This window comes from Notothenia rossii, assembly GCF_949606895.1.
Source record: "Notothenia rossii genome assembly, contig: scaffold_227, whole genome shotgun sequence".
NCBI lineage: Eukaryota > Metazoa > Chordata > Actinopteri > Perciformes > Nototheniidae > Notothenia > Notothenia rossii.
Window position 1 is genome coordinate 17,555 of NW_027640313.1, and position 11,251 is coordinate 28,805.

General features: G+C 40.7%; 2 protein-coding genes and 1 long non-coding RNA gene across 3 annotated transcripts; 2 read left to right on the plus strand and 1 right to left on the minus strand.

The window, feature by feature from the left end:
- The first annotated feature begins 363 nt into the window (after nucleotides 1–363).
- LOC307026805 (butyrophilin subfamily 2 member A1-like) lies at nucleotides 364–11,101 on the plus strand. Its single transcript, XM_079694942.1, has 5 exons — nucleotides 364–1,026; nucleotides 8,111–8,446; nucleotides 8,667–8,741; nucleotides 8,883–8,980; nucleotides 9,529–11,101. Exons 1-5 carry the CDS (start codon nucleotides 966–968, stop codon nucleotides 9,574–9,576), a joined length of 618 nt encoding a protein of 205 aa, XP_079551068.1. The 5' UTR covers nucleotides 364–965; the 3' UTR covers nucleotides 9,577–11,101.
- On the plus strand, nucleotides 3,396–6,144 carry LOC307026810 (general transcription factor II-I repeat domain-containing protein 2-like). The gene is made up of 2 exons (XM_079694944.1): nucleotides 3,396–5,335; nucleotides 5,537–6,144. The coding sequence occupies exon 1, from the start codon at nucleotides 3,895–3,897 to the stop codon at nucleotides 5,329–5,331; it is 1,437 nt and encodes a 478-aa protein (XP_079551070.1). The 5' UTR covers nucleotides 3,396–3,894; the 3' UTR covers nucleotides 5,332–5,335; nucleotides 5,537–6,144.
- On the minus strand, nucleotides 8,607–11,248 carry LOC307026807. Its single transcript, XR_013804458.1, has 2 exons — nucleotides 11,114–11,248; nucleotides 8,607–8,962 (listed from the first exon to the last, which is right to left on the minus strand). It is a non-coding gene; the product is annotated as an uncharacterized lncRNA (long non-coding RNA).
- Between the last annotated feature and the right edge of the window lie 3 nt (nucleotides 11,249–11,251).

Below are 11,251 nucleotides of genomic sequence, written 5' to 3' on the forward strand. Positions count from 1 at the left end.
TCTTGAGCAGGAACAAAATGTATTTATTTAGCCGATCAAGCGGGTCAATTAATGTCTTTACGTCCGACATCAGCTCACATCCTGGGGTTCTCCGGTTCCTGGAGCGGTGTGTCTGCCATCCTGAAGCCTGAAGAGTAGACTCCAAGTCCGGTTCTCCTGCTGGACTCTCCATGTTGACACCATACTCCAGTAGACCCTGTGTCACATCTTGTGGGTTGTTAAACACCCTGACTTTTCCGTTTTTCTCGAATAATTTCAGTTTAGCAGGGAACAGAATGCGGGATTTGATGTTTCTTTCCTGGAGCTGCTTCCTTACTTGTCTTTATTTAGCGCGCTCCTTGAAAATGAAACACTTCATAAACATTTGAACAGGAAAGCTGAAAAAGAGGAAGGGTTTCTCTTTCAGGACGGACATCCAACAAAATGTGTTCAAAATAAAAAACATAATAAATTAAACGTAATTATATATAGATGTTGTTCCTATTGTATTGCATATACAGTTTCCAGTAAGCCCGAAGTTATGTTCAATATGCTGCCCGATGAAAACAGGAGGTGATCCTGCTTACATCGGGCACATTGAACATTGAACATCATTGTGCATTATGTTCAATGTGCACTCGGAAATCTGAGTTTCATTGCTTTACATTTGCGACCGGCTACCGTTTTTCATAAAGCCTGTGTATTTAGTTTTAGATTCTTCGAAATGGATGTTACAGCTGTGATTTTAGGACGTTTTGGGGTAATTTCCTCATACTTTGACATTTATATGGTCATATCTACAATGAAAACATTGAAAACATTAAAACTAATTTTAGTAACTGTCCCTGAACGCAGCACAAGCAATAGTATGTCTCTGAACGCATCACAGGCACTTTACCTTGCTGAGTGAAAGGCGAAACACGGTGCCTCACGGACATTCAGCATCATCTCTCTTTGAAGCTCGTTCTCACTTCACTGTTAATAAAATGGGATTCTCACCAACAACAGAGCTGCTGATTATTCTACTGACTGCAGGAACAGTTTCCGGTGAGTTTGTTATTTTTCATTGAGTCTTGTTTTAATTTTTATCACAGGTCATTTTCCACTTACTTCTATTTCTCTGCCTGATGCTAAAAATTGAATTAGTGTTGGCTATTTTTCAGCTCTTTTGATAAGAAGTCGTTTTGAAATATTGTATAACATATAGAAGAAGAGTCAGACCTGAGGAGAAGTGTTTTGTCTTTTACAGTTTAACATTTTAACTTCATGTTGTACTCTGAGTCGAGCCGGAATAAATAATAAACCCCAAGATGTTCTGCCTCATCCCAAATGTCTACACTTAAAAAAAGTCAGACAAGTTGCCAGAGAGAAGTTTCAATAATGTGTTAAAATGCATAAATGGCAGCTGAAAGGTGAGTATGTTTGTGTGTGTGCTGCAAATGCGAGGTTCACTTGCACTCGGTTATCTGACTCGCATTGCTGTACATTTGTAAAAGGCCTGCTGCATATATTTTACAAAATTCTCCAAAAGCGGAATGCATTTTCTAAGGTATAAATCCCCTCATGACAAAATGTGTCAAGGTAAAGTTAAAAAGAAAATAATCTTACAAAGCGGTATTTTTCGAGCAGAACCTGAACCTACCATGCCTTTATGAAGGAATTTGTGCCGTGTTTCCAGACATTGTCACCCATGATTGATCTCAGTCCAAAACACTCAAAAATAATGACTATCATCCAATATTGTTTTAACTACATCATAACTAACTTATAATGCATTCATAACCGTACAATGCTGTTGTTATTTAATGTTATGGCCCAAAAAACATTACACCGCATATTTAAGTAAAACATGTGATTCAATTCACTTATTATATTCCCTATAGTGAAGACAGTGGATTATTAAGTTATCCGACTATAATAGACTAATATTAGAAAACAATCTCCCCCAAAAAAGTTTGGACCCGAACACCAAATTATATACTTTTTTTTTAAGAGACCTTCAGACTCTCAAAAAATCAGTTTGTAAGTGTTTATATAGCTGTTGTGGAGGATATCATGAAGCCTTGTTCCGATTTAAAAAAAAACTAGAGCAGTTATTATATAATTTTAACTTGAAACGGGTCACGGGAGACCCGAACAACAAGGGTTAGGTGAAAACAACCTGCCTAAATCAGTCAGCTGTGTATATTGATGGGAAGTCGATCTAGTCAAAAATCTAAATTATTATTTTTTCTCCGCCTCAGACGATTTGACAGATAATAATATCGTAAGCTTTTGCTAATATCTGGTTTGGTGTCATAAGGAGAAAACAATCAGAATCAGAGCTCCTTTATTTGCCCCACAACGCGGACATTATTACAACGGCAGAAGTACACTACAGATAAAATAAAAACAACAGACAAGTACACCATGGTAAAAACAACAACTAAGTAGCAGTATATCTTTTTTTTAAAGGGACCATACAATGATAGAAGTAGCTGGTACCTACAGGTCGTTGAAGGAAAGACGTTTGAAGAAACCCACAATGTTTGAAGAAACCCACAATGAGAGGCATCGAAAGTGTATTCCTGACTGTGTGCATGCACACAGACTGTGTGCATGTCCAATAGTTGAGAATACATATCCTATAAATCATATTTGATCTGGAATATATAAATACATTTACGAGTAAATAAGCAACAGCGAAGGTGCTTCAACCGGAAGCTGGCCTAAACGGTAGACTATGAGCCGGTGAAACATTATCATTCTTCTGAACCAAAGCAGCGTAGTATTAGTTACGTCTCCCTGGAGAAAAGTATAAAGTCGCTGAATAAGTTGTTCTACAATTCAATCTAGCTTCGTCCGTTTAAGAGCAGCGAGAGAGAACAGCTTCACAGTAACCGCCATCAATGTCCTGAGAGTCATGTGCTACGTAAACGGCGACGTCATGACGTCACGTACAGCCTGGCGCTGGTTTTCGGTTCACAAGGGACTATTCCTTTAACCCAGGGTTCCCCAGACTACGGCCCGCGGGCCGCATACGGCCCGCCACGCCCCTTTGACCGGCCCTCCACCTCTCTGCACCTCACCATTTGAACTGGCCCAAAGAAGAAAAAAAAAAAAAAAAAATTATAAAATATATTTTTTAATATTTTATTTTAGTTGTCCAACTTGTTTTGTGAAATAATAACATGACTCTCCAAACGAGGGCGGTAATCGCTGTTAATTCCGTCACCTGAGATTAGAACTCGAGGCCGTCAGTATGTAGTGGCCAGAGCGGCTCTGGTAGTGGCCATGAGCCAAACAGTGGAACTGTCAATCAGATCGCCAGCGCCTCTATCACGCTTTAAAAGCAACGTTATGTAACGTTCTGGTTGACATCTGTTACATTTGCATCTTGTTTTTTAACACTAAATTCAATTTTATTAACCATTTATATTTTATATAATTTAATATGTGTGTCTGTATTATTTATATGACGTATGTTTATGACCGAATTTCCGCCACCTTACAAGCTGATCGAAGTCATGCGCAGAAAATATTATGCTACAGTTGAACAGCAGTGTAATGGCGTGCAGTAAAGTGAGGAAAATTGACAGAGAGTGTCGGGTTTTTAAAGAACAATGGACCAAGGATTATTTTTTTGTTCCATGGAAGGACCGTGCCATTTGTATTATATGTAAAGAAAATGTGGCCGTGTTTAAAGAATTCAACCTTCGCCGCCATCACGAAACCAGGCACAGAGAGTATGCTAGCTTGAGCGGGCTAGCGAGAGATGATAAGGTTCGGCGTCTGAAAGGCGGACTAGCTGTTCAACAGGATGCCTTCCTTCGTCAATCCCGGGTCAACCTGGCTGCTGTCCGAGCTAGCTAAAAAGTAGCTAACCTACTGGCTACCCACGGCAAGCCGTTCACAGACGGAGAATTCAGGAAGGCCATGATGCTGGCTGTGGCCGAGGAGGTGTGTCCCGAGAAGACAGATGCCTTCCGTGGGGTGAGTCTCTCAGCACAAACGATGACGAGACGAATTGAGGAGATGGGGGGAAAAATGTTTGACCAACTGAGAGAGAGAGCCGCAGAATTCAAGTGTTTTGCTTTAGCCATGGATGAAAGGAATGACGTACAGGACACGGCACAACTGTTGATTTTTATTCGTGGAGTCAACACACGTTTTGAAGTGTCAGAGGAGCTGGCATCACTGAGAAGCCTAAAAGGCACAACAACTGGAGAAGACCTTTTTGTCGAAGTGTGCAAAACAATGGGCGAACTTGGTCTGCAATGGGCTAATTTTGCCAGTGTCACTACAGATGGTGCGCCTAGCATGGTCGGATCTACGAGGGGTCTAGTAGGGCGCTTGAACGGCGAGTTCGAGGAACGAGGTCTCGCCCCACCGATTCAAGTCCACTGCCTGATTCACCAGCAAGCGCTGTGCTGCAAAGTTTTGAAGTGGGCGTCTGTGATGAAGGTGGTTGTGCACTGTGTCAACTACATCCGGAAAAATGGGCTGAAACACAGGCAGTTCCAGGCCTTTCTCTCCGAGCTGGGGTCTGCTCACCAGGATGTGCTGTACTACACCGAAATCCGGTGGTTAAGTCGAGGCAAAGTATTGCGCCGTGTCTACGACCTGCTGCCCGAAATCAACACCTTCCTCCAGTCTAAAGGTGAAACGGTACGGGAGCTGACCGACCCGGAGTGGAAATGGGACCTCGCGTTTTTAACTGATGTGACTGAACTGTTGAACCACCTCAACCTACAGCTCCAAGGCAAAGGGAATCTCGTCAGCGACATGTATTCCCACATAAAAGCATTCGAGGTCAAACTGCAGCTCCTTGTGCGACAGGTCCAAAAGCTGGACTTCACACATCTCCCTGCCACCCAAAGCTACTGCGCCGAGAAACCAGCCGCCCCTTTCCCAGTCGCGAAGTGCAAAGATGCCCTGGAGATGCTGCAGCGAGAGTTCAGTGTGCGCTTCCGCGAGCTTCATGTCAACAACAAAGACATAAGTCTGTTCCAGAACCCCTTTGCTGCTGACATTGACGACGCACTTCCCTCTCTTCAGTTTGAACTAGCCGAGCTGCAGAATTGTGATGTCCTTAAAGACGCATTCAAGCCTGACCACCTCCTTGAGTTCTATGCTGAGCTACCAGAGGGCACTTACCCAAACATTAAACAACATGCTCTGAAGATGTGTACCGTTTTTGGCAGCACCTACACCTGCGAGCAGACGTTTTCCCGCATGAAGCAAATAAAAAATCCAACGAGGAACAGACTCTCAGATGAACATTTGCATCAAACTTTGAGACTGGCAACCACTAGGCTACACCCAGACATCGGACTTCTCACCAGCCAGAAGCAAGCACACAGTTCACACTGATATGGTAAATATACTGATTTTAACTATTACAATTTTATATGGCTGTAAACATGAACTATGATTTTTTGATGAAATATGATTAATGTTTTTAATGAATTTTAATGAATAATGCTACACTGTATTTGTAAAATCACATCACAAGGAACAACAGGCAGCATATTTATGTAATTTACTCAATGTGTCCAATGTCATCCCTTTATGCCAGGTTTCCAGGCAGCAAGAGAGGGGACTGCAACTGCTGACCTCAAAGATCACTGCCCATCCATCCTTCCTTCCACCCTGGCTACAAGTACCAATTCAGTTCACCTACTGCACATATTGCTGACTTCCCATTCTGTTACTCTCTTCTAGTTTAACCTGCCGAGGGTTTACTGCTCAGTCTCTCCTCCCAATCTCTTCTCTCAGCATCTGCCTCTCCATCGTTGTCTCTCTCTCTCCCTCTCTCTCCTCTCTCTCCTCTCTCTCCTCTTTCTCCTCTTTATGCACTGCCCCTCATCTCAATCTCCTATTTCAAAGGGATGATAATTGTGCTGTAAAAGTGTTTGGGTGCTCATTGCATTTTCACCTTGAACAAAAAAAATCTCACCTGAATATACAAATAAGAGTTGGTTAGTTGATATATTGTTCACCAAGTTTCTTGTCTTGATGATTTCTCATCTCACTGTAATATAAGCCTACCATTTCTATTGTATCACTCATAAACTGTCAATCACCATGTTTTTCTAACCTTTCCTTGCTATTTTTACATGGTTGTTATTAGAAAATAAAAGGAATACCTGTGGTATTTCAAATTGAAAAACATGTGAAGTACTCACTTCTTTTGCAAATCACTTGTAATGATGAACTATTTTGTGCTAGAAATTATGGCTATAACAGGCAGTGGCCTAGTTAGTATACAGCCCACATGATCGATCCCGGCCCCTCATCACAGTCAGGAACGATAATGTGGCCCCCAGAGAAAAAAGTTTGGGGACCCCTGCTTTAACCCTTTAACCAGTCCGTTGTGATTCTGTTCCTCACTGCTTTGGTTTGAAAATGGGATTCACACAACTAAGGTTGCTGATTATTTTATTATTTGCTAAATCAATAGCTGGCAAGTTCATATTATTATTCATTAAGTCTAGTTTAATGATAATATAAACACAGGTAGGCCTACAGTCATTTCCCACTTTAACTGGGCTACTATTTGACATGGATGAGGAATTATTTATTGGGATGTTACCAAATGACATTCAGATGCTTGAGATTTTGCCTATTTTGTAAAATGTAATACTTTAAATCTGTCTTTAAAGTAAAGCTGAGGAGGAGTAAAAAGTACATTATATCCATCTCATATGCAGTAGACTAGAGGTATAGAGTAGCAGATGTACTCAGGTAAAGTAGACTACCTTAGATTGTATACATATACAGTACAATATATATTGGAAGTGTTCTTAAGTACAGTAGTTAAGGAAATGTATGCTACTAAGTTACTTTCCATGTTGAATTGCTATTCAAGGAGCAGATTGTAGTTAAAAATATAAAAGATAACACCTGAGACCCAGAGAGCTGTTAGAGCAGAGATAGGCTCTCTACTTTCCTCTAAGCTGAGTTTAGTCTAATAAGTTTCAAACTGAGGTCAGATCGATGCTCAGCGGCCTCTGCTGGTAAGAAAGGTCAATAAGAAACATGTGTCCCCTCTTCTCCATGTCTCTTCTACATCAACATGTGTCCCCTCTTCTCCATGTCTCTTCTACATCAACATGTGTCCCCTCTTCTTCATGTCTCCTCTTCATCAACATGTGTCCCCTCTTCTCCATGTCTCTTCTACATCAACATGTGTCCCCTCTTCTTCATGTCTCTTCTACATCAACATGTGTCCCCTCTTCTTCATGTCTCTTCTACATCAACATGTGTCCCCTCTTCTTCATGTTTCTTCTACATCAACATGTGTCCCCTCTTCTTCATGTCTCTTCTACATCAACATGTGTCCCCTCTTCTTCATGTCTCTTCTACATCAATATATGTCCCCTCTTCTTCATGTCTCTTCTACATCAACATGTGTCCCCTCTTCTTCATGTCTCTTCTACATCAACATGTGTCCCCTCTTCTTCATGTCTCTTCTACATCAACATGTGTCCCCTCTTCTTCATGTCTCTTCTACATCAATATATGTCCCCTCTTCTTCATGTCTCTTCTACATCAATATGTGTCCCCTCTTCTTCATGTCTCTTCTACATCAACATGTGTCCCCTCTTCTCCATGTCTCTTCTACATCAACATGTGTCCCCTCTGTTGAAAGAGACTCTGACAGTTTCAGGAACAAAGATTCTCTCTCTTTTTGATCCATTTCTATAAAAACCTGTCTGAAAATGAGCTGATCAGATTTTGGCCACTTTGTGATGTCATAACGATGTGTTGGCTTGTGTAACCATTAGCCAATTAGCAACCAAGGTAACCACCCCCCCCCCCCCCCCCCCCCCCCTTATCACCTGAATCTCCTCCTAGAGCACCATTGAGTTATTTGTAACCAAATCTCTCTCAGAGGGGCGTGGGGAGGGGCTCCTTATTTTCATCTAAAGTAACAGACAGAGAATCAGCACTTTGGAAACAGGGCTGAAACAGAGGGGATTATGGGTAATGCTGCAATGATCTGTTTGGTGTTTCAGCCAATCAGAGACATGTTCTGTTTATATCTGAGACCTGTGATATATTGATGAGAAACAGTAAAATAGGGAATCTTTAAAACTAAGTATTTTCTTTAAAGGCTCTAAAACTGTCCAAATGTTCTTCTCCGCAGCACTGCCTCTTGCATGTCTTCCCTCTCAGCCTGTCCAGGCCGTGGAGGGAGGATCAGCGACTCTTCAGTGTCGTCTGGACCCCCCCATCGACCTGTCCTCTAAAACAGTGGATTGGAATAGAGGGCTCACCCGTCAGGTTCATGTTTATCGAAGTCGGCGCGACGACCCTGATTCCCAGATGCTTCAGTACAGAGACAGAACCACTCTGAATCATGGAGACCTGACCAGAGGAGTCTCGACTCTGACCATCTCCAACGTATCTCTGTCTGACAATGGGTCTTATGAAGTCTATCTCCCACAGCTGGAGGTCACATGTTTGACTCACCTCACCGTTGGTAAGAGTTTAATACTGAACAGGAAGCCCTGAGAGACAAATCAATTACCAGCATATCAGCATCTTTTGATAACAACCAACAAACCACACAAAACTCAAAGCCCAAAACTCACCTTAAACATTACAATGTGTGTTTATGACTTTAAGAAACAGGAAGGGGAAAAGGGTTTAACAGATTTATTGTTTTTAAAGGTTTTTTCCTCACTTGACTCTTTCAACAGTAACAAAGGAGCAAGAGAACCAGACCAAGAGGACCGACTCCAGCACAACCTCTCCTCCAGCTGGAGAGAGAAATGGTACATTATTTTAAACCTCTGTAGAGAAATGTAGAGTCTTTGTCCCTCTGGGTAAAGGACAGTCTGATAGTGGGAGTTGATGTGAACCTGCATCACCTTGGCTCTTCTTGTGAACTGAAATCTCCTCTGATTTTATTCCAGATGCTTCAAACAGAGAGGTCGTCCTTGCTATCATTCCCACAGTTCTCCTGATTCTCTGCGTCCTCGTTGTTCTGCTGGTTCTGAAGAACAGGAAGACCGTAAGTTAAAAATCAAAACAACTCCTGCTTCATAGGGCTGGACGTTATGGAGGAAAACTAATATCACAATAGGTCTGACCAAATATATCCCTTGATTTTGTAACAGTTTAGATTTGACTCCTCAGCAAAGTGAATATAATGGCTTAGAAATAACTGAACAGCAATAATTATCTGGTCATTTCAGAAACTCACTCAACTATAATTCAGCCTTTACTACCATGCAGATACAAATGAACATATGCAGTATAACAATATCCAGAATCTATGATTACATCTACTTTCATATGACAACACAGATATAAGATCATCACGAAGGCCTGATGCATGTTTGGTAAACCAAGATTACCAGTGAAACCAGTTGGTGTTGCTTTATTCCACTAAACACATGTGCTGCTTTTTGGCTGTAAACAATGCAGTTTGGCTTTACATGAAATATCACATGCTTCATGTCTGAGTTTTAGATTTATAAAGAAAGATTGAGATGACATGAATTAGTTATTTCACTTTTTCATTTGACATCTCTCCCAAACTTGGTTTCTCTCTTTCAGAGGGATGGATGGAGACGCTCAGAGGAGGACAGAGATGTTGGGGAATGAGCCAAAATGACCAAATATCTCTACCTCCACTCAGACTGCAGACATTCAAGTCCTCCTCAGGAACATCGTTCAAACTGTGACCAAATACCTGCAGAACTAGACGTTCCCATCGAGCTCAGGCCTACTTTGTGTTTACTGATTAGCACCTGCTAGCTTCCTGATGCTACTCCTTCTTCTTCCCCATCTACTGTAGAAACTACTGAAGGTGAAGTGCCTTACACACATCAACAATCCAAAACCTCCAAACTATCCCTTTAGTGAGATTAGATCTCTTGAAACCACATCAACTGGTTCTTGCACCAACCTGAAGGAGGAGCTCCTGTAAACCTTTCTCATAGATCTAATGCAACAAACCAAATGAAGGCTCCAGCCAGTTTAGAAGTCTTTTTTTATTTATTTTAATATTTGTTGTTCAATCAATCATGTTCATAATCGTTGTGGGAAACACTGCCGATTAATGAGGAGGAATGCTGTATGAAACCATGTGTCAGATGCCTTTTGATTTTTCTTTTAAGTATGTTTGCTTCTTTTTAAATATATTCTGTTATTTATACTATGACTTGAATTGCATGTGTCGCTGTTTCTCAATCCAACACAACAATAGTTTCTGCCTTTATTTCATGTTGTAAAAAGGGACTAATCTGGAATGTGTTGACAACGCTCTGCTGTGCTATGAGGAGAAGTTATCATATGTTCTTGTAATTCAATAATTTTACTTGTGTGCTATTTTGAATAATGTTACTTGAATATCAGCGAGGTTGGCTCACACTGTCCCATTTCAGAATAATATATATGATATGTTTTATAATGATTGATCATTAAAGTGTTCTCAAAGCTGGTAAAGGTGCAGCTAGTTTGAATGACTTTGTATACTGCAGGGTAGCTTGTGAATTTACTCCAGGTGGAACTAAAGTCTGATTTAACACTCGATTATATTTCACATTATTCATCCAAATCTGTGAAGTAACTAAAGGTATTAAATATATGCGGTGGAGTAAAAGTGCAAAGTAGCAAAAACTGGAAATACTCAGTACTTGAGTACATCTCCTTAACACCACGATGAATCCAGGAACATCATATAACATTAAAACACTTATGGGTTAACATTTGACTGAATAATGAGTATTTCCATACGTAAATATATTTCGCTGATTACATACTTTTACTTTGAATGCAGTACTTTAACTCAAAGTGAAGTATTTCCATGGTGCTATAGGTCATTACTATATTTACTGAAGACAAATATCGGATTACTTCTTCCATCACTGATGTTTACAATATCTAAATCAGGTCTTGAAGTGAATGATTTAGTATAAAAGGTGATATTTGTACCTTTACTGCATTAAAGTATCTGATTACTTCATAACTGTTGTTTACAACATCCAAATCCGGCCTAGAGTTTATTTAATGTTGCTTTAAATACAAATACTCTCTCAGTAAAACCATTAAAACCACATGTAGAGATTTGTAGCTTCAAACAAAAACCTCACAAGAAGCTTAAAATGTAAAAAAAAAAAAAAAACTCACACACCTCTACCTTTTTTGATGAACTAATGGATTATTTTCCTTTCTATGTTTCAGTTTGAGCTCAACATGCCCAGCACGCGCTCTAGCGGCCAGGCTCAGGCCACGCTGGCGTTCCCTCGCCGAAATTCCTGCAGTTTCCTCTCACTTC